Source organism: Hoplias malabaricus, chromosome 1, assembly GCF_029633855.1.
Source record: "Hoplias malabaricus isolate fHopMal1 chromosome 1, fHopMal1.hap1, whole genome shotgun sequence".
In the NCBI taxonomy this organism is placed as follows: domain Eukaryota; kingdom Metazoa; phylum Chordata; class Actinopteri; order Characiformes; family Erythrinidae; genus Hoplias; species Hoplias malabaricus.
Genome location: NC_089800.1, coordinates 53,590,587 through 53,613,295, shown reverse-complemented (window position 1 = coordinate 53,613,295; position 22,709 = coordinate 53,590,587). Strand labels below are relative to the sequence as shown.

At 46.4% G+C, this 22,709-nt stretch overlaps 2 protein-coding genes across 3 annotated transcripts; both read right to left on the bottom strand.

Annotated features, from left to right (window-relative positions):
• Positions 1–159: 159 nt before the first annotated feature.
• On the bottom strand, positions 160–22,709 carry LOC136693464 (centrosomal protein of 164 kDa-like). 2 transcript variants are annotated; one of them, XM_066666761.1, is made up of 29 exons: positions 22,600–22,709; positions 21,413–21,499; positions 20,788–20,899; positions 20,416–20,695; positions 19,411–20,070; positions 18,914–19,042; positions 17,952–18,065; positions 17,413–17,490; positions 17,162–17,263; positions 11,543–11,599; positions 10,972–11,049; positions 10,775–10,848; positions 9,263–9,916; positions 8,403–8,534; positions 7,827–8,010; positions 7,616–7,690; positions 7,264–7,386; positions 6,933–7,076; positions 6,318–6,401; positions 5,509–5,577; positions 5,045–5,346; positions 4,810–4,965; positions 4,516–4,690; positions 3,736–3,843; positions 2,486–2,585; positions 2,089–2,403; positions 1,707–1,779; positions 1,523–1,630; positions 160–656 (listed from the first exon to the last, which is right to left on the bottom strand). In XM_066666761.1, the coding sequence occupies exons 2-29, from the start codon at positions 21,492–21,494 to the stop codon at positions 560–562; spliced, it is 4,665 nt and encodes a 1,554-aa protein (XP_066522858.1). In that variant the 5' UTR covers positions 21,495–21,499; positions 22,600–22,709; the 3' UTR covers positions 160–559. The 2 variants fall into 2 exon arrangements, with proteins under 2 accessions (XP_066522858.1, XP_066522859.1); XM_066666762.1 differs by lacking the exon at positions 19,411–20,070.
• On the bottom strand, positions 14,262–16,217 carry LOC136702152 (uncharacterized). The gene has a single exon (XM_066677067.1). It carries the CDS (start codon positions 16,215–16,217, stop codon positions 14,262–14,264), a length of 1,956 nt encoding a protein of 651 aa, XP_066533164.1.

Sequence of the window (22,709 nt, the reverse complement as noted above, 5' to 3'; positions counted from 1 at the left end):
GGAACAGCGCTCTCTCTTCCCTCAACATCCACAGCTGAAGTGCCCTAACCCCCAAAGGGTAGTCCCTCTTTCCAAAGCCATATTCAGCTGTCCCTGGTCCACGCTAAAGTAAGGAACATGGCGCACGTTTGAGTCACAGATATAAAACACTTTATTCGGTACTTACAAAAATAAAATAAAAAAAATTCTACACCAGGAGAGGGCTTTACAGGTTCATTGCTCAGGGTCGGGGTTCCAGAGAGAACAGCTTCTCTGTTAGCCAGGTAACTTAGATCCAATGTTCAAGACTCCCTCTGGAAGAGGAACAGCCTTCAGCTCATATCCTATTGGACCTCAGGCTGAAGTTATCTGTATTAATGGAGAAAGCCTGTTTGTGGAATAACACTCCGCCTCCGCCCCCCCGCCACAAAATGTGCTTTTTCAAGAAACTGCATCAATTCCCGCACAGCTCCCACAAAACTTCTCTTTAAAAAGGACCTCTACAACTATTACGACTGTTGTTGAGATTGTAGTGTAAACACAGACGCGCAGGACGGCCCTGGCCCCCTCTCGTCTCCGTTCAGTAATGGTACACCTTTATCTGGTTGTTCTCGTCCAGGCCAAGTTGGACTAAACCACTCGTGGAGGTGGGGGTCCTGTAGCGAGAGAACAGAGGCCTGGGAAGCGGTTAAGGACAGAGGTCAGAAAAGAGGTGGAAAATTATTATTGTATCAACACTATCCCTATCCCCACTGGGTCGGTGTGTGCAGCTCCATTCAACATCAGTGGACAGGTTCTAACCACAGAGACCGGTGTGCTGGACCTTTCCCAACACTGCATGGTTCCTACTGGACTACTTGTTTTTCCTGCTCCTCCACCAGGTGAATCAGGTCCTTGTTCTGGTTCTGGAAGCGGGTTCTTGTTTAGTGGCTGTTCTCTCGTGGTTCAGAGCGAGTCGAGTAGGGACTAAACCGTGGAGTGTAAACCTTGCAGAGCACTGATTGTCCAGAGAGAGTCGTCACTCTACGCCACGCAACGCAGACGACCAGCACCAACTCTCCATCTGTAAAATCCCCAGCTGCAGCAGAGATCACGTTTGTTTTTATCCGACTCACGACGGCAGCTCGTAAAATTATGCCGTGGTCTTTTGAAGAGGTTCAAACGCTCCTTGGATCGGTGGCTGACGAAAGAATCCAGCGAGAGCTGGACGCTGCAACAAGGAAGGAACAAACTCTACTGATCTGTCTGAACTGAAGACGGAGCTGTGTTCAGTCCCAAACAACAACAACACGCCAGTACACCATGAGTAAATACCTCTTAACGTTACCGCCGCCGCCGTTGTTGTGGTTTCCAAAGCCCATTGTTCCCCTTAGAGACAAGGCTAGAGACGACACTGATACATTTCAGGGGGGAGCTGTGGGAGTGGGACACCAGGGTCCAGTAGAGATCACGCAGTGGAAAAGCACCAATAGTGTGGACTAGAGGAAAGGTAGTGAATGAGGTACACCACTACAGAAATACTGCAGAGTGTGTGTAAGGATACATGTTGGGGTCTTTGCGTCGTGTCTCCAGCCATCTCTTGTTTTCTTCAATTAATCCCTGTAATGTCTGACTGTCCATCTCTGAGGATTTCAACTGGAGGGAGGAGAGACTACACACACAAAACAAAGCATGACATGATCATCCGTTTTCTTTGAAATCACATGTGTGTGTGTGTGTGTGTGTACCTTCGTGGAGTGTATCCGGAGAATGGTGTAAGAGCTCTGGAAGAAAAAGGTGTGCTGGTATCCATTGAAACACCTGCATTTAGAAAGAGACAGAGTGGCCCTGAAGTTGGAGAATAGCTGCTACGCCCTGTGACCGACAGACACTCACTACACAACCCAACACCCACCCCAATCCCCACACACACACCTCACTAAACTCTGGACCCCACCTCATTCCTAAACTCTGCTATTGACACGTGATTCTCTGCCTATAACCAAACACCAGGGGGCAGCTTGATGCCCAGTAGACATCTGAGCAGAGCTCAACACGCTTGGAGGAGAACACTACACCCCCACATCTGATAATAAAGTATGAATATTATTGATAATGCTGAGTAAATACCAGGCATGTATTTGCTCCAGTGTCCGTTGAGGAGGTCGGACCCTCGCGCCGCTGAGCCTCCATTAACGCTGGACCCTGGGAACCCGGAAACCGAAGGTGCGGATGTGGGGTTTGGAGGCCACGCCCATGTGGGGGGAGGGGGGAGGGAGGAGAAGCGATGATGAGGCTGAGAGAATGGCTGGACTAGAGGAGTGGCCAGAGGGGGCGCCGTGGTATGAGCGAGAGACCCCAGCGCCCCCAGCACCGAGTTCAGCTGAGTGGAGATCTGCTGCAGAGACTCGGCCAACTGCTGCACCTTCCCCGGGACGCTGGGAGCTGGAGGAGAGAGAGCACCTTACACACCACACGTCTTCTAATGAACCGTGTGTGTGTGTGTGCGCGCGTGTATGTGTGTTACCTGCTCCCTCCTGGTCGTACACACTGCTGGTCTCTGAATCTGTCACATCAAATGTCACCTTCCTGTCTCCAACCAACCTCTCTCCATCATCACAGGACAGCTGAGAGAGAGAGTGAGTGTGAATGAGTGACTGAATGTGTGTTAAGGTGTGTGTGTGTGTCAGGGCGTGTGACTGAGTGAGTGTAAGCGTGTGTTTGTGGAGTCTGAATGAGTTAGGGTATGTGTATGTGAGTGACAGTTAATGTGTCAGTGTGTGTGTATATGTATGTATATGATTGAGTGACAGAGTGTGTAAGGGGGGTTGTGAGTAAATTACTGAGTGTGAGTGACTGAGTGAGTATGAATGACAGAGTGAATGTGTATGTGATTGAGAGTGTGTGCATCGGTGTGAGTGAGTATGTATATGATTGAGTGACTGAGTGTGTGTAAGGGGGATTGAGAGTGAGTGACTGAGTGAGTATGAATGACTATCTATGTGAATGTGTGTGTGTAAAAGATGAGTACAGTGTAGCAGCGTGTGAGTGTGAATGAGTATGTGAGTGAGTTAGTGAAGGTGAGTGAGTGAGTGAATATGAGTGAATGAATGTGAGTGAGTTAGTGAAGGTGAGTGAGTGAGTGAGTTAGTGAATGTGAGTGAATGGGTTAGTGAAGGAGAGTGAGTTAGTGAATGTGAGTGAATGGGTTAGTGAAGGTGAGTGAGTGAGTGAGTGAATGGGTTAGTGAAGGAGAGTGAGTGAGTGAGTTAGTGAAGGAGAGTGAGTGAGTGAGTTAGTGAAGGTGAGTGACTGAATGAGTTAGTGAAGGTGAGTGAATGGGTTAGTGAAGGAGAGTGAGTGAGTGAGTTAGTGAAGGTGAGTAACTGAATGAGTTAGTGAAGGTGAGTGAGTTGGTGAATGTGAGTGAATGGGTTAGTGAAGGAGAGTGAGTGAGTGAATGGGTTAGTGAAGGAGAGTGAGAGAGTGAATGTGAGTGAATGGGTTAGTGAAGGAGAGTGAGTGAGTGAATGTGAGTGAATGGGTTAGTGAAGGTGAGTGAGTTGGTGAATGTGAGTGAATGGGTTAGTGAAGGAGAGTGAGTGAGTGAATGTGAGTGAATGGGTTAGTGAAGGAGAGTGAGTTAGTGAATGTGAGTGAGTGAGTTAGTAAAGGTGAGTGAATGAGTTAGTGAAGGAGTGAGTGAGTGAATGAGTTAATGAAGGAGAGTGAGCTAGTGAAGGTGACCATGTGTGTGTGTGTGTGTGTGTGTGTGACCTCCTCAGCCAGTGAAGTCTCCAGTTGTCCAAGGGTCTCCTCTTTCTTTCTTAGAAGAGTCTGTCCTTTCTGCACCGTTTCCCTGAACTCCTCCAGCTCTCTCGCTTCCTGCCACAGAGAACCCTCGCCGTTAACCATTCAAACCCCAACAGCGCCTCATTGTGGTATATATATACTCATATACCAGTATATGTCAGTGGGTTTCCTCCGGGTGAATGTCTGTGAGGAGTGTGGTGTGTTCTCCCTGTGTCTGTGTGGGTTTCCTCCGGGTGACTGTCTGTGAGGAGTGTGGTGTGTTCTCCCCGTGTCTGTGTGGGTTTCCTCCGGGTGACTGTCTGTGAGGAGTGTGGTGTGTTCTCCCTGTGTCTGTGTGGGTTTCCTCCGGGTGACTGTCTGTGAGGAGTGTAGTGTGTTCTCTCTGTGTCTGTGTAGGTTTCCTCCGGGTGACTGTCTGTGAGGAGTGTAGTGTGTTCTCTCTGTGTCTCTGTGGGTGAGGCATGTGGTGCGTTCTCCCTGTGACTACACCCTGGTAGTTCCTCCGGGTGACTACCCACGCAGACACAGGGAGAACACACCACATTCCTCACAGTCAGTCACCCGGAGTGGGACTCGAACCCACAACCTCCAGGTCCCTGGAGCTGTGTGACTGTAGCAACTACCTACTGCACCACCGTGCCGCCCATCCGATGAGTTCAGTGTCTGAATATTTTTCAACAACTGATCATCAGTAGTGGACAGCTCAAGTCATAATTCTCTTAAAACACACACACACACACACACCTGCTGGAGGCTGGGGTAGCCCTGGGTGGTGAAGTCCCCCGGTGAGGGGTCCTGGCGGCTGCTGTGAGCTGCTCTCAGAGCTGCCTGTCTCTCTCGCAGACTCCCCGTCTGTCTCTCTAAGAAGCGTCGAGCTCTCTGCAGAGAGACCCCCTCAGACAAGATATACTCCCTCAGACTAGAGACAGAGACAGAGAGAAACAAACAAGACAGAGGGAAATGGAGGGAGGGAGAAAACTCTGTAGGTATTTAACTGAACTCTTATCTAATTTACAACACACACACACGTGCACCTACTCGTCCATGCTGCTCTGACTGTCTCGGGACACTGGGGGAGGAGACCGGGGATGCTGGAGATCCTCCACTCTCAGCATCTCTTCTTTTTCTCTGACCCTCTCTGCACTCTTCTTCCCCTCCTCCTCTCGCTCTGTGCTCTCCCTCTGCTCCAGTTCACTGACACAGAGAGACCACGTCCATGTTAGGAATGGTGTGTTTGTGTGTGTGTGTGTGTGTGTGTGTTTGTGTTATTTACCTGACTCTCCGACTGAGGCGATCACACCTGTCCTGCATCAGAGACACTTGTGTCTGCAGTGCCTCTCTCTCCTCCCTCATTCTTTCATTCTCCTCCCTCTCTCTCTTCCTCTCCTCCTTCTCTTTCTCTAGCTCATCCCTCATTTTCTTCCTCTCCTCCTTTTCTCTCTCTAGCTCATTCCTCACTCTCTTCCTCTCCTCCTTTTCTCGCTCTAGCTCATCCATCACTCTGTCTCTCTCCTGTCTCATTCTCTCCAGCTCGGTGCGTAGACGGTCTCTCTCCGCGCGGAGACGGGGAAGAGCCTGGGGAAACGAAGACACACACACAGTGAGTAAAAGAGAATACTGAGTAAGAGAGAGAGAGAGAGAGACTGTTATGATATGTTGACCTGCTGGTTACAGATAAAAACAGTCTTCATCTCAGTTCAATAAAAAAAGTAAAGTAAATGATCCCCACATTCGCACCTCTATCCCCCTCTCGACCTCATCTTCCTCCTCACACAGCATTTGCCTCCTCTTCTTCACATCTGCTGCCTACACACACACATACACACAGAGACAATGCTGTGGAATGACAAGTAATTTAAAGACCATGCTCCAGATGCAATGTCAGGAAAGCAAACTGAACCAAAGAGAACTAATATGTGAATCTGGAGCCCACCAACCCACACACTGTGAAACAAGACCCCAGGCAGTTTTCTGTGCGCTGCCTGAGTCAGAAAACACAGGATAAAACGAGCCGTTCTGATTCTGCTCCGTTTCTGACGTCAAGTGCAGAGACTTTAGAATGGCCCCGCCCCCTCGTCTGAGTCTGTCCAATCAGAGCTCTGGACCCATGTTTACGTGAGAGCGCAAAGACGAGGTTAAACACAGCAAAACAGACACAACGAGCGCGGAGAAATAAGAGCACTGAGTAAATACTGAGAAGAAAGAACCCAGTGAAAACAGCTAAAAACCAGAGCTTCTGCTCCTCACTGCTGTGCGCTCGGGGTGGGGGTGAACAGCGAGCGGCTCATTATCATTTAAAGGAACAGGTGCTGAAAGCGGGCGTTCTGAACAGGGCTGTTTACACAGGGGGAGAACACTGCTGTGGGGCTCGTGGGGTTTGGACCAAAGCAGGTCACTGTGGGAGAAATTGACTTCATAAACTGTGCTAAATATTATTAATATTTCTTTTTACTGTTAAAAATGATTATTACTTTTATTATGAGAGATAATTATATCTGTGCTGTGGGTTTCCTAATGTGCGGCGAACAGGAACACGGGGTAGATACCTGAGCCTGCAATCTGGCTTCCTGAGCTTTGAGTTCATTTGCTTTCAGCTCCAGCTGCTCCATCAGCTCCTGTACTTCAGCCTCCTACACACACACACACACACACACACACACACGCTACAATGAAACTTAACCATGCTTTACTGCATAAGTGCAAATATAGTTTAGAGTTTCATGAATTAAAGCAACACTAGGTAGTGTTTTTTACTGTAAAAGACAGAATAGAGCCTCTGTCTTTGCTACTCTGGGTTCAAAACTGCAGAAACTCTACTGTGTAACTTTAGGAGGTGAGCAGGAAACAATCCCCCTTCCCTCTCCCTTCGTCCTTGATTTAAGGACAGTGCTGTAAAAAGTGAATTACCAGTGTAGAGGGAGCTCAGGAGGAAAAATACCTTACCTAGTGTTGCTTTAACCCCACAGGTATGTTATAGTGATATATAGTGTGTGCTCTTTTCATCTGTGTAAACTGAAAGCTGAAATACACATTTACAGAGTGTTCTCACACTGTGTCTGTTTATACTGGGCAGCGTGCAATCACTGTAATCTCACACTAAATTATTGGCCAATATCAATAATTCCTGCTGAATAACCGGCCATGATTGGTCAGCGTCGGACCTTCCTCGAGTGTGTTCTGCGGACGCCGTGGAGCTGAGAGTCGAGCTGAATTCTGAGCTGCTCCAGTTGAGTGGCGTGAGAGGAATGAAGCCTCTCTCTTTCCTCCTGAAGAGTGTTTAGCAATCGCTCCCTCTGCGTGCTCTCCTACACACACACAAACACACACACACACACACACTCAGTCCGTCAGTTAATTTTGCTGTTTTTTTCTGAAGCCTTGTGTGGTTTCATACAACATTTTCAAGCTTTACTCACTGGGTTTGGTCCATGTTTATAGATAACAGTGGATAAAACAACTGAAGCCACACACACAAACACACACACTGTGTACCTCCTCCAGGTGTGTTACTCTGATGGTGTGTAGCTGCTGCCGATGTTCCTCTTTGAGTTGCTCCAGCTTCCGGGTGTGTTCTCTCTGCACTTCCTCCCTCACTTCTTTTAACACCTCGGTCAGCTACAAACACACACACACACACACACACACACACAAACATGTACAAGGATGAGTGCACCAGTTCATGCTGTTAAGTTGATATTGGATTCATACTGGTATCACACACACACACACACACACGCACACCTGTAGGCAATATCACAATCACTGCACCTACCAATAGAGCAACCCACACAGACACAGGGAGAACACACCACACTCCTCACAGACAGACAGAATCTTCTCTTACCTCTCTCTGGTATTCAGAAAGCTGCTGCTCAGGTCGAGGACTCCTCAGATCCCTCGGTCTGTCGCTGGCTCTCCCCTAACAAACAACGCACAGCCACATAAACAGCTGAACTGTGAAAACACACTGAAAGCAGGAGGTATCCGTCTGCTAATCTCAGTTTCTACATACAGGCCCTTTAACTTTCACAGAGATGTTGAGACTCCTCTCTAACCTCGAGTCGGAGGGACGCCAACTGCTCCTCCTTCCTCTCCTGAAGCCTTTTCCTCTCAGTTCTGAGCTCCTCCTCTGACTCCGCCTTCATCTCTTCCAGGTCCCGCCTCCTCTGCTCCTGCAGACGCTCTCTCTCCGCCTCCATTTCGGACCGTATCTCCCTCATCCGCGCCTCGTTCTCCTTCCTGTGGACACAGGAATGATCAGACATAGTTTTCCTGAATCTCCATCTGCAACACTCTGTTACCAGACGAAATATGTTCTTTCTGCAGCCTGTTTGGGGAGAGCAGGTCGCTGGTTCCACCCCCATTATTGGCAGGAAAAATAGGGCCGGGGGAATGAAGGAACAGCACTCCCTCAACATCCACAGGTGAAGTGCCCTTGAGGAAGGCACCTTACCCACAACTGAGGTGTGTGTGTGTGTGTTGTAAGGGCAGAGTGTCCAATAGAGATGCCACTTACTGCCAGCCCTCCAGGACAGGCTTTACAGACTTTACTTCTGGCCTGAGTAACCATGGCTTATAAAATCTAAACTTGTACAGTGTGTGTGTGTGTGTGTGTGTGTGTGTGTGTGTACCTGAGTGAGTGTATTTGTGCCTCTCTCTCTTTCAGGCTCTGTTCTCTGAGCTGCTGTAGTTGACTTTGTGTTTCTTGGTCCAGACGCTCCTCCTCCTCTTTCCTTTCTCTCTGCATCCGCTGTTTCAGAACCCTGGAACACAGGTCACACACACACACACACACACACAAATATACTACTAACATCTACATATGTAGTTATTGTATATGTCACGTTTCTGCTGCCAAAACATCTCTGACCCTTTAAAGGCGATATTCACTATTTTCATCAAAAACCCTGTGTATAAAGCTCTGTCTCCTCTCCATGTGCTGCTCTGCAGTCGGTTTGCTCTGGAAACCGCTCTAATGTGTTTACGAAACCCCAGTGTCTGTAAATGGGTAAAAAAACAGTGTCTGGGTCCGGTGCTAGGCTTTCTCTCTCTCTGCTCACGGCAGAGAAACGCCATCTGGAGACAACAGAGACTCGAGATGAGGACGGAGAGAACCGAGATGAGGATGTTGCTCTATTCCTGCTCCATAGGGGGGTAACACTGACTTATTTTTGCTGTTACAGTTACATTACTTAAGGTGGAACTGACTCTAAATTCAGGAGAGCGCTAACTGCATGAAAGTAAACACAGAGAGAAAGTGTTACAAAACTAAACAGCTCGAGTTACACTTGAGTTTCTGTGGGAATTCAAACAGTGAATAAACACTTACAGACACCAACAAGATACAGTCAAGATAAAGGGGGCGCTTTAACCATGTCATCTGTGTAACCCACTTTCCCCTTGCAGTGGTTTTAACCTTGTGATCTAAAAACCACACAAGACCAAGACTTAAAAAAAAAAAAAAGCAGCCCATCAGTATTCACACCCTCACCTGATCCTCTCCTCGCTCTCCTCCTTCATCCTCCTCTCCTCCTCTTCCTCCTCTGCCTTCAGCTCCACGCGCAGAAGGCGCAGTCTCCTCTCTCGTTCCTCCATCACTCTCTTCCTCTCCTCCTCCATCTGTCTCTCTGTCTCCTTCTCTTCTTCTCTCCTCCTCTCCTCCTGCTCTCTCTTCCTCCGCCTCCTTCTCTCCTCCTCTCCTTCCTTCTCCTCTTCGTCTTCACTGACCACCTCTCTGAGCAGTGACGAGGCAAGTTTCTCTCTTTCTCTTCCATCCCTCTTTCTTTCTTCTTGCTTCCCTCTTCTTTCCAACTCCTCTGCAAGTTTCCGCTCCTCCCTCCCCCGGCTTTCCTCCTTCTCCCTCTCCTCTTTTTCTCGCTCCTTCTGCTCCCTTTTTCTCTGCTCTTCCTCTTTCTGCTCTTGCTTCCTTTTCTCCTCCTCCAGCTCCTCCTCATCCGCCTCGTCTTTGGCAGGAAGTCCTCTAGTCAGTCTCCCGCGGGCCGTTTCAGGTCTTAGCCCGAAGGGGGTGCTCTTGTTGATGTTATGGTTGAATGGCAGCTGCTGAGGGCTGGGTGGTTTGGAGAGTGAGGAAGAGGATGGAGGAGAGTAAGGCTCGTACAGTCCTGCGCCTGGCAGACGCCTGTGGCTGAAAAGAGGAAGGAAAGGATTAATATATTCACATTCACATTTACACCTGATCTACAGTGTTATAAACCAATCACCCAAAACATTAAACCACTTCCTAAGTGTCCATTCTCTCAGCTGCACTGACTGTACAGGGGCGCTTTGTAGCTCTGTTGCTCTGCATACTTTATTACCCCCCTCCCCCATGTTCTTCAGCGCTCAGGACCCCCACAGAGCAGGTGTGATGTGGTGGTGGATCATTCTCAGCGCTGCAGTGACACTGACGTGGTGGTGGTGTGTTAGTGTGTGTTGTGCTGGTGTAGAGTGGATCAGACACAGCAGTGCTGCTGGAGTTTTTAAACCCTGTGTCCACTCTCTGTCCACTCTGTGAGACACTCCTCCCTCGTTGGTCCACCTTGTAGATGTAAAGTCAGAGACAGTAGCTCATCTGTCGCTGCACGGTGTGTGTCAGTCGTCCTCTAGTCTTTCATCAGTGACACAGGACGCTGTCGGCTGCATGTTTTTGGTCGGTGGACTGTTCTCAGTGCAGCAGTGACACTGCACAACACACACTAACACACCACAACCACGTCAGTGTCACTGCAGCACTGAGAATGATCCACCATCACATCACACCTGCTCTGTGGGGGTCCTGAGCGCTGAAGAACAGGGGGAAAGAGGGTAACAAAGTATGCAGAGCAAGAGATGGACTACAGTTTGTATTTGTAGATCTACAGAGTGAGCAGAGTGGTCAGTGGAGCTGAGAGTATGGACAGTGAGTGTAGAAACAAGGTGGTAATTGTAATGTTTTGGCGGATGTGTGTTGGTTTTGTGTTGAAGAGGACACTCATGGGTCAAATACTGGAGTAAAGGAAAATACCCAGCTGCAGATTTCAGCTCCCTCTCGTCCACATCACTATCCTCCACTCTGTTTCCATCCTTGTCTTTGTCCTCCTGAGGACAGCAGGAAAATGTTACAGCTCCAAGTATCAAGCCTGACTCTTAATTATTCATTCACTCTTTCACCTACGGGGGCATTAGATCGGAGATTACAGAATGAGCTGAGGGTGCACTGACCTGTTCTGCTGAATTCTCTGCCGGAGAAAGATCTGTCAGGTCCAGAATGTTCTCCGAAAACTTGGAGTGGAAACCCATCTAACGTTTTATGAGAAAATCATCATTAATTACAAGTGAGGCATCATGGGTGAAAATGGAAGTCAGGAATAATAGCACAGTAAACATGTGAATGCTGGTGGAACCCACGAGCCCCACAGCAGTGTTCTCCCCCTGTGTAAACAGCCCTGTTCAGAACGCCCACTTTCAGCACCTGTTCCTTTAAATGATAATGAGCCGCTCGCTGTTCACCCCGACCCCGAGCGCACAGCAGTGAGGAGCGAGGAGCAGAAGCTCTGGTTTTTAGCTGTTTTCGCTTGGTTCTCTTTTTTCTGACTTGGCCAGTACACATTAATGATAATTAGTGATTTATTTTTGTTATAATATATCCCCTTCGAAAATAAGGAGTGCATTAATGTTATTAATTGATTACTCATTTATAATAAATAAAATATGATTACATTGTACAATGTGATACGTCCATGTAGGAATCGCCCAACACTACATCCACAGTAAAGGAGGAATGGAAGAGTACCTTGATATCATCTGTAGGACATGACACGTCTTCCATGTGCTTACTGGCCTCGGATTCCTGTCCACGACCAAGAAGAAACAGTATCAAATTCCCATGCAAACACAAACAGAAGTTAACAACAAACATGCAATGCTTCATCCACAGCAAAGAAGATTTCATAAAGTATCTGGATGGACACATGAAGCACAAAGCAAAGGCAGGTCACACACACACAAAGAGACACAGGACACACAGGAACGTAAAGAATGGACAGTTTGGATAGAAGCAGTAGAGGAAGGTTCCAGTCCAGTCGGGTTTGGGCAGAACATTAATGCTCCAGGTCCTAGTCCTGTCCAGTCCAGTGGAGTCCGCTCTGTTGTGGTGCAGGTCAGTAGGGTCCAGTCTGGTGCAATTTGGTCTAATCCTCTGGGTTTACAGTCCAGTCTTTGACCATTAACTTATCCATTCATTCTTCCTGTTGTTTCTGCTTTGTGACAGTTCAGCGGGACAGAACACAGCGACAAGCAGGGACTAGAGCCTTTACCAATGGCACACACAGAGGGAAACCAATGAATGGATGAAGATAGGGTTGGATGGAGGGATTAATGCCATGATCTGGGCAAAGCTACTCCACTGTCCCCTATTTGCAGCAAATAAAGTCAATCAGCCGAGACCTGTTAGGGGTCTGAAGTTTGTTGCATTAGAGAAAACTTCTTTTGCCGACAGGGTGTTGAGAAAATGTTTTGATGGGTTACTTCTCAGCGAACACTCAGAGGTGCGTGAGCATGAATGTTTATATGCTTGCATTTCAATCACAAGTTTTGGGCTGTGGTCATCAGTTTGGGGACAGACTCTCCAGCACTAATATAAACAAATGAAAATGAACAATGAAAGATGGATACATTTATCGCATTACACAGCTCCTCTCCATGGGCTGAAGAGGCACTCACAGTATTTAAAGGGATCCTATTGTGTTTCAGAATGAGGAGGAGAAGGCGGTTATCCGCTGATAGCCATATTAGCATTTTACATAACATATTAGCTAACTCATTAGCCTCTGATGAATTTCTCTGCTTTTGTGAGTTATTCACACATAGACCATATAAAAGCTTCCGTAATTATTTACAGGGTAAATAATCTGACCGCGCTGACCCCGCACACTGAGGGTGGAACAGATTCTTGGGGGATAATGTTTTATTCTGACTGTCTAAACTTGAATAAAATAGTTCTTATCTGAAAACGTGAGATGATTCGTGATGCTTCCACACCTCAGTGAAAACAAGGCTGAATCTCAAATATCTGCCTGCACCGTATGTTCAATAAAGAGTTTCTGCACTCCGAGCCGATTATAAATTGGTTGGTGAAGGCAGTCAGGAGTCAGTCAGGAGGCTGGATTTGATGTTTCCACATTCTGTCATATCATATGCAATGTTCACAGGGCCATTACATAAAAATTCCACAGTAAAATTTCTTCATCTTCAGGATATCAATAGTCTGTTATATTGTGTCTTTAGTGAGACTTTCAGATTTTTTAGACACTTTGAAAATAAAGAGATAATATCCACGGAAGGAAGCTAAACGTGTAGTTTTTCCACGGCGACAGAATGCAACTACTACAACATTTAAGGTGAAAGAGAAAATCCAAATGAATCGATTGCTCATCCTTGGTGTCCCGGATGTGTATCTGAATTTTTTGTAACTCGTATTTTGGCATCTGAATTCCATCTGTCGAATTTGAGCAACTTCGAAATATATTGTTTGAATTTTTTTGAGCTTGAATGTTTTTATCTGAATTTATTAACCTTGAACAATAACAGTGAAAATGTGTTCTTGAAAATTCACGAGTTCAATTCAAGAGCAATTATATTCAGATGCAGAATTTCAGTGTAAAAAAAAATCAGTGCTACAAATTCAAAGGTGGTAATATTTCAAAGTCTGATAAGACAGATTTGCTTCCATAGGTCCAGCCTTGGCCCTGCCTACTTCGCAGAGTGATGTCCTTGCACAGACTATCGCTCCCAAACGGCTCACTGTTCACTATGTAGTGCACTATTTTTGGGTTCCACCATTTTGTAGCAGTGTCCAACAATCCCACTTACACTACCTGACATTAGTGGATACCCATAATACACTGCGCTGTTTGGAAAAAATAACCAAAAGACATTCACTACTCTAATTCAGTTCAATATAATTGTGCAATGTTTAGTGAGTGATATACGGAATAGTGAACAGCTGCAACCATCATCTTGAAGAGAAATAAAAATGGCATGAACTTCAGATACCAGGGTCTGGGCTGATCACCTACATCAGGGGGAACAGAGTAAACATAATTTGTGTCCAACTACCACTTTAGAAGATAGATGGATGGAAAGATGGAGGAAAGAAAGAGAGAGAATGTGTCTCACACTGGGCTTGAGCAGCAGGACTTAACCTCCATCCAAAGAGCATGGAGGACAGATGTCCACTATATGTCCAAAAGTCTGGGCACTGAGAGGGAGCTGGTCCCCAGCTGGAACACTGTTGTGAGGATCTGATGGAGGTTGGATGATTAGTTCTGGTGCTAGTCCCAAAGGCATTGGATGGAGCTCCATCCATCGCTCTAGAGAATACACTACAACTCTAAGCTGAGTACGGTGGTCCTAGGCTCATGTGCTGCTGCTCCACAGCATCCCGTTCAATCATAGGGTGGGGTTTTGGGTGTCTGGTTACTTTTGGACATATAGCGCATGGGGATAAAGGGTCACACAGCGTCCACAACAGCACCGTGGCCTACCTCGCTGGAGACCTGACCCAACTTTGGGACCACGTTCCTTTCTGGAAGGTTCTTCTGCTGGGACTCAGGCTGGAGGGCTGCGATTAAGAGCCGTCCAGTTTGGGATTTCAGCAGTGCTGCGGATCTGGAATATTGAGGTTCTTCACCGTTTCCCTCAGACAGTTCCTGACTGCTGCTTTGTGAGGTTCTGACCCTCCGTGCAGGTCTTGTACCGCTACGTTGAAGGTTCTCCAGATCTTCACGCTCCAACTGGAGCCTTCTTTGTTCTTTACCATCTCTCTCCTCCTCATCACGCTTCAAACTCATCGCCTTTCCTTCATCACACTCTTCCTCAGAGCTTTTCAAATATCTCTCCTCTCTCTCATTGTTCTTTTCTTCTTCTCCTTCAATGCACTCCTCCATCTCATCACTCTCTTCTTTGTCTTCCGCACTTTCTCCTTTTCTTCCTTCTCTCTTTGCTTCATCACTCTCTTCCAAACTGTGGCTGAACCTCTCTATCTCCTCGTCTGAGACTTCATCCCTCACTTCTTTACCACCCATTCCCTCATTCACTTCATCTATCTCTCCTTTATCCTTCTTCATATCATCCTCTTCTTCTGCTTCAATGCACTCCTCCATCTCATCACTCTCTTCTTTGTCTTCCGCACCTCCTTCTTTTCGTCCTTCTCTCTTCGCTCCTTCACTTTCCTCCAAACTGTGGCTGAACCTCTCTATCTCATCTGAGTCTTCATCCCTCACCTCTTTAGCTCCCATTCCCTCGTTAACTTTGTCTATCTCTCCTTCCTCTTTCACTTCATCCTCTTCTACTCTTTTAATGCACTCCTCCATCTCATCACTCTCTTCTTTGTCCTCTGCACCTCCTTCTTTTCTAACTTCTCTACTGGCTTCATCACTCTCCTCCAAACTGTGACTGAACCTCTCTATCTCCTCCTCTGAGTCTTCATCCCTCACTTCTTTACCACCCTTTCTCTTGTTCATGTGTTCTATCCCTCCTTCCTCTTTATCTGGATCCTCTTCTTCTCTTTCAATGCACTCCTCCATCTCATCACTCACTTCTTTGTTCTCTGCATCTACTCCTTTTCTTTCTCCTCTCTTTGCTCCTTCATTATCCTCAAAACTGTGGCTGAACCTCTCTATCTCCTCCTCTGAGTCTTCATCCCTCACTTCTTCACTGCCCTTTCCCTCGTCCATTTCTTCTATCTCTCCCTCTTCTTCCTCTCCTCCGTTCTCATCCTCCTCTTTGGAATCCTCTCCAGACTCCTCCTTCTCCCCCTCAACTCCAAATTGAGGGGGAGTTTCTGGTGTTTTCTTCTCTTCCTCCTTTGTCTCCTCTTCATCTCCCTCTTTCTCATCCTTTTCAAGTCCAGACACTTCAAATCTCTCAATATTCCCATCGCTCTCATCTTTCTCTGAGCCTCCCGGAGATTTCTTCTCTTCTATCTTGCTTTCCACCTTCTCTTCCTCTTCATGTTTTTCATCCTCTACTCTCTCTTCAGCTTTAGTCCCCTCCCCCTTTTCTCCAAATCTCTCCAAGATCTCACCTTTCTCGTCTTTTTCCAGGATTTCTCCTATTTTCCAATCTTCTGTCTTTCTTTCCTTGTCTTGCTCTCCGTCGTTCTCATCTTCCTCCTCTTTTTCGGCCAATCTGACAGCCTCATCTTCATCACTGTCATTTCTCTCAGAGATGCTGGGTCTCTCTTCTTCCCCAGAGTGCACAATAACTTTGTCTTCACTCATCTCTTCATCACTCTCTTTTCCTTCCCCCTCCTTCGCTCCATGCTCCACCTCTCCACTCATTCGTTTACTGCCTTCACTTCCCTCCATCATGGCATCTTCGCTTCTGTCTCCCTGCCTCTCTTTCTCAGCCCTCTCTCCATGTTCTTCTTTCTCCTGCTCAGCGCTATCTTTTCTCCCATCCCTCATTTTTTCTTCTTTGTCATTCTCCTCTCTGCTGCTGGGAGGGAGAACGTCAGCACTGCTGCAGTCTCTGCTACCTCCCGGTGGCTTGGTAGAGACATGGCACCCATGAAGGGAAACCTTTTATAGGGACACAAGGGAGGAGAAAGGGAGGTGGATGGTGCAGAAAGAGAGAGCGAAAGACAGACAGACAAATAGAAGGAAGAGAGCAGGATGAACGGAGAAGGAAACAGAAGGATGAGGGTGAGGAGTGTTACAAGACGATTTGAGATGTGGACAGGAAAGGATCAGATCCACTCACGCATTTCAGAGTAGAGAGATGCCATTGAGAAAAAGAACAGCGTTAGCAAACAAACAGGAAAGAAAAACATACTTATGAGAAAGAAGAAACAGATAAATAGGAAAGAAAGTGGCTATGAAAAAGAGAAAGAATGAGAAAGAAAATTACAAGAGGTAGACATTGGGAGAGAGAGAGAGAGAGAGAGAGAAGAATGAAAAAATGAGACAGAAGTGAAGAGAACAAAAGAAAAAAGAAGAGAGAAGTGAGGTGAGAAGATAAGTAATTATAAGAGAAGGGAAGAGAAGTAATGATGAGAGAAGAGGGAATTGATAAGTGAAGTGAGAAGAGGAGAGAAGAAGGCTGTTCAGAGAGATGAGGAGGAAACACACTGACAGCCACGACCGTACTACAGGTTCCAAAAACACAGCACCTTTATACATACACACACACACACACACACACACACAATACACAACCGGGATTACAGGAGTCAGGAGGAAAACACAAGAGAGACTCACTTTGGCACTAACTCATCACACACACATGGGATCTAAGCAGCACACAGCCATGAGAGAGGAGTGGGTGTTTTTGATAAAGTGGCCAGAGTAATTAGAAAGTAACACCCACAGAGAGAGAGTGATGATGAGGGCGATGAAGATGATGAAAATACCTGAGAAGGCAGTTCTGGACTGTGGTCTCCAGACAAAGCCAAGTCCTGGAGCTCTAGTTCAGTTTTCTCTTCAGCTGGACCAGTGCCACTCACGTCACTGTCCTGGACACACACACACACACACAGACTTACACACATACATGGTCACAGCACAGACCTATGCTGCACCTTAATGAAACTGCGTTCACGGTTCATATGGAGTGTGTACAAACATTTACACATAAGATGTGAGACATGAACACACACATTACCTCATACTGCAGTCCCCCGCCCAGAGCGCTCAGGTCAAGGTGCAGGTTATGCAGCAGACGAGACGAACCACGCAGACCCTAAAATATATATGTGTAGGACACAGATCATTAAGATATATTCACCCACCAGCCAAAATAAAGCATTATAGTAATATGTAGTTCTACAATTACAACCTGTAGTCCATCTGTTGCTCTGCATACTTAGTTAGCCCCCTTTCATCACTCTGTTCTTCAATGTTCACGACCACCACAGAGCAGGTATGATTCGGGTATTGGGTCATTCTAAGTGTCACTGCTGTGTCTGATCCACTCGCACAGCACAACACACACTAACACACCACCACCACGTCAGTGTCACTGCAGCGCTGAGAATGATCCACCACCACATCACACCTGCTCTGAAGAACAGGGGGATAGGGGGTAACAAAGTATGCAGAGCAACAGAAGAACGTCAGAGGAGCTGAGAGAATGGACAGTGGGTGTAGAAAAAAAAAAAAGGGGTGACTTTAATGTTTGAGTCTTATACCGCAGTGTTATACCTCGTCCTCCTCTGCTTCATCATCCTCCTGGTCCAAGGGAAATACAGGTGGAGCCAGAGACGGCCTGTCTTCTTCACGTCCTCTCAGCAAGCTGGAGCTCACTCCAGACACACCCTTTCACACACACACACACACACACACAGATAAGAGTGTGCTCTTACCCCCAGTTTTCTCCCTCTTCTTATTCATGTCCGATACAAACACTAGTAACATCACCCTGTGTCAGACCGTGTTACTGAGCATGCTCCATCACTGGGCAGCACAACACGCTTGGAGGAGAACACTAACGGCCAGTTTATGCTTCTGCTCCTAATATGTACTTTAAACAATGCATAGGTCCTGCATCCGTTCGAACCGTATGACATAGCACATCCCCAGAAATGTAACTACACCTCCCGTCGACACAGACCCTAACGACGGTGACTGCTCCTCAGACGGACAAACATAGTTCCACCTGAACCGAGGACATCCAAAAATATATAACTCTACACTACAGAGACCACAGACAGCAGCGCATTCACAGCAAGAGATTTCCTCAGACATTAGTTTGGGCATTGGGGAATTAATATAAAGATTGTACAAGGGCTTTCCTGGCACTGTGTGGAATTTATGCTCTGTCCCAAATAATATTCCACTTCTTAAATGGTGCATTTGACAGATTTATAAAACTAATACTACTGCACTGTGTACTACATAGAGCGGAGGAAGATATTTGGGATTCAGCCCTAGTGCTTTGGCAGTATAATTACAGAGTGACGCAGGCACCAGCAAAGAAGTATGAAAATATTACAGTGGCAAAGGGCACCTGTGCAGGAGTCAGTCCAGAAGCATAAATTGACCTAAACACTAACACCAAGCCCAGTTTTAGCATGCCAGCTAACAGAAGCATCATTGTCTTAGCTTATCTTTACACCCCTAGTCTCTCTACCCCTAGTGGAGCCTCTTTCAGAATGTCTCTTTACCCCAAGTGGATTCTTTAGAGGCTGGAGACCTGCAGAACTCCCCAAAGAGCCACGTATTGTTGGAACTGGAGCATCACTCACACCTCTCAGAGGAGCCAGAGAGCCTAAAGGAGCCAAGGGACCCAGAGCCTGAGAAAGACAGAGAGAAGGAAAGTAGAGGGACAGAGGGAATAGAATACACTGAAACGGAGTTTAGACTGTTTTCACACCCAGTCACACACACCTGTGGATGGTTTCACACAGTCACTCATCTTCACAAAATGTGTGTGTTTGGACTGTGCAAGCACCCGCAGGAAACCCACACAGACACAGGGAGAATACACCGCACTCTTCACCAATGGTGACCTGTCTGTGAGGAGCGACTCTACCTTCAGCGCCACCATGCTGAAATGACCACTCAAAATTAAATACTTGTTGCATTAAATTACACTGAAAGTTAAACGTTTTGTCAACATTCCCTAAACCCATTTCTGTGCCTTCACCTCTGGCCTTCCTACCTCTTCTCTCCTCTGACCTGTCACTGACGCTCCCTCTCTCTCTCTCTGTTGTGTAGGAAGGATAAGGGTAGAAGAGTGTGTGGTGGGATGACGATGCTCTAAGAAGCTACAAACTGTGCCAACAACGTCCTCTAGAGTTAAAATATCATAGCTCAAAACAATGTCATCTACTTTCTTTTGGTTTGCTGGTCTTTTCCTTCCTCTCCTTGCCACCATCTCTCCATCTGTGTCTGGACTTGTGAGAGAACCCCCTGCATTCTCCACTGTGACTGGAGCTACAGCATGAGATTTGCCCTGTTGAGACTCATCTAGGACATAGCTACCACCTTCCAGTTCTGGAAGAGCTCTACAAGACTCAGATTCTGTGCTTGTGCTGCTGTTGCTGCTGCTCTCCCTCTGAGGGCGTTCGTGACGGACAATCATCTCGGCCAATAAGCTCCTGCCTAGAATTTCCTCAGCATCCACCAGCACTTTGAAGGAGTTTATGAAAGACACAACAGGAGGAAGAAGAAGGGGCCGGACTGAGGGAGAAAGCTTTGTGCGAGACTCTGGAGACAGGAGACGCTGCTCTCTGGATAAGCCCTGCCTTTCATCTGAACTCTTCTTCCTTCCCTTCCTACTTTTTCTTGTCCTCCTCTGTGCTGTACCTGCACCTGAAGACTGAGCATAAGACTGATTACATAAGAAGAAGAGGACACACAAGTTTATCTCACTGTGTAGGACACGGTTAATTCTCTTGCTCCATATAAAACACCACAGACTGGAAACAAATATCTGTGTACGTAAAATACAGCGCCTTACTACGCCTTCCAAAATGAGATATAATGCCTATAATACTATGTTTGCAGCTTTGTTTCCAGAGGGTGTGTTTTTGTTGAAACACCAAATCCTCAGACAACACTCTGGCTGGTGAGACTACACAGCCCATACACAGCTAATGCGTATCATATTAAATCTGGAAAGATCTCGCCCCGAATGTATCTGATGTTAGAAGAGGAAACTGACTCCTGGAGCTTTAAGTCCATCCTGCTCGCCCTTCTTCTTCTCCTTTTTCTTCTCCTTCTTGTCCTTCTTCTTCTTCTTGTCCTTCTTGGTGGTGGTTGTAGTGGTGGCAGAGAGGGCGGAGCCGGATGCAGCAGGACCGCTTCCGGTTCTGGTGGGTCGTGACTGAGCTCGCTCTCTCTCCTGAGCCACCAGCTGGCGGTACTGCTCGTCACAGGGGTGGTCCCAGGTGGACTGTCCCGTGGAGAAGTTGAAGTAGTAAACGTCTCCGGTCACATCTTGGCTGCAGAGGGAGGGAGAGGATGGAGATTAGAGAAGTCTTACATAAAGATGAATGAATCAATCAATAAAATAACAATGTCTGATGAGTCCTACCAGGGTTTCCATTCAGGAGGAAGCGGGGCGACGATGCCCTCTCTCGCCAACCACAGGAGCTCCGGCTCTCGACCCGGATCAATGCCAATCTCTCTGGCGTATTCGTGGATCTCTGTGGAGAAATAAGGATGACAAGAGACAAACGCTTAGACTGGTTCTCACTCATAGCTCACTGAATCATATGGGAGAAATTGCTGATTCTCCAATGGGGAAGTGTAAGCCACATTAGCGTTGGGGATTCACAGATGATTAAAAAAAAGTTACCTGAGCACTGAGGCCCGCTGACCACCAATGTGTATATATATATATATATATATGTGTGTGTGTTCACTAATGCAGATGGGTTAGTCGCAGAGTATCACTGCTGTTTCATGTTGTTTTACGCCACAGAAATAACCATAAGCAGTCACAAGATTAAAGACTACATCATCTTTTTCATTCTGGTTCAGAAATCCAGCTCCGCCACAAAAATAAAAGTGTCATAAAAAGGCAGTCTATCCTTTTAAAGCTATGGATTACTAAGCACCTTAGCGAAGCTCTTCTGAGTCACTGCAAAACCAAAGTAAACATCTCTCTTTCTCTCTAAACACGTGATGATAGAAGGCAGGAAGGCAGTATGAAATACCTTGCTCTGAGGGGATATAGTTCTCATCATAGTCCTCTTCTAGGATCAGCTGGTCTCCTATCTGCAGGGCAGCAGCGGTCATGCTGACTGGAGATTAACAAAACAAACACTGAAGATTTAATATCAGTAGAAAACCTGCTGAATACTGTGATTAAATGAAATATAAACAGTTAGTGAAGTGTTTAATATCCCAACTAAATGCAGTGTGTGCTATAAACACAGTGATGGAAAGTGTTTAGGAAGTGGTTGATTGTTTACAGTGGTGGTGAATGGAACCAGGCATCACCTAATGCTATTAAAAACCTATTAGATGTAAACATTGATTCGGTACACGCAGATCTATGTCCGCAAATTAGTCCTCGCATCTACGTTCACCCTCAGTTGGAAAGCTTTGCTCTGAAGTTGACAGGATTGGCTTCTTAAGTTTGTGACGTATCAAACCCTGTCTGAATCCGTGTTTCAATATGTTTCCTTTGGGATCTATTTTGCTGTAGAACAAACCTCCATTAGCACTTTTAAAAAATATCTCAGACCTGAAATGATAACGTTATTACAACCATTCTGGGTACTACTTCAGTTTAATAGCTTTCTCTAAGCTACTTGGAAAGACTCGCTACCTTCCTCTACAGTCAAACACTTTACAAAACACCTCTGCAAAAACACAGCTCACAGCTCAGTTACAGAGGAATTTTGGAAAGTGTATGGACTTTCCCTTTAATCCCTGTCAGCAACCGTTAGCCGAGTCTCTTCTGTAGCCCTAACTGCCAAGGAAACTTTTTAATAGTTCTGTATTAAAAAAATAATAATAAATACTCATTTTTGAAACTTAATAAGAGATTGGGTCTTTTTACACCTTAGCCACCAAAATAAACTCGTGTTCAGTTTAGAAGCTAGTGAGAAAATAACTTGAGAGTTGTCCTAAATATCTCAAATAAGTTCCCGTTTTAAGTGATAAACCCATATTTTAACAAATATAAAACGATTAAGAGACGAAACGTAAGCTAGAAGACGTATCTGAATTCTCTGTTCCATCTTAAATGCTAAAAGAGCTCCATTCAGACGAGTGGCACTTAAGGTGGAACCGCGAGTTCCAAATAGAAGCCATTTTCTTTCCTAACAAAAGTGAAATTCGCAGCATTGTTTTAGAAACTGGTTTCGCCCCTGTGTCCAGAACCCGTCGGTATTACCTTCACTCCCCCGCTTCGGGGCGGGTTAGGATCCGAAACACACTGTGCTCATCCTGTGAAGAATAAAACCCTGCCAGCACACAGCTAATTAGCCCAAGCTAAAGCTATGC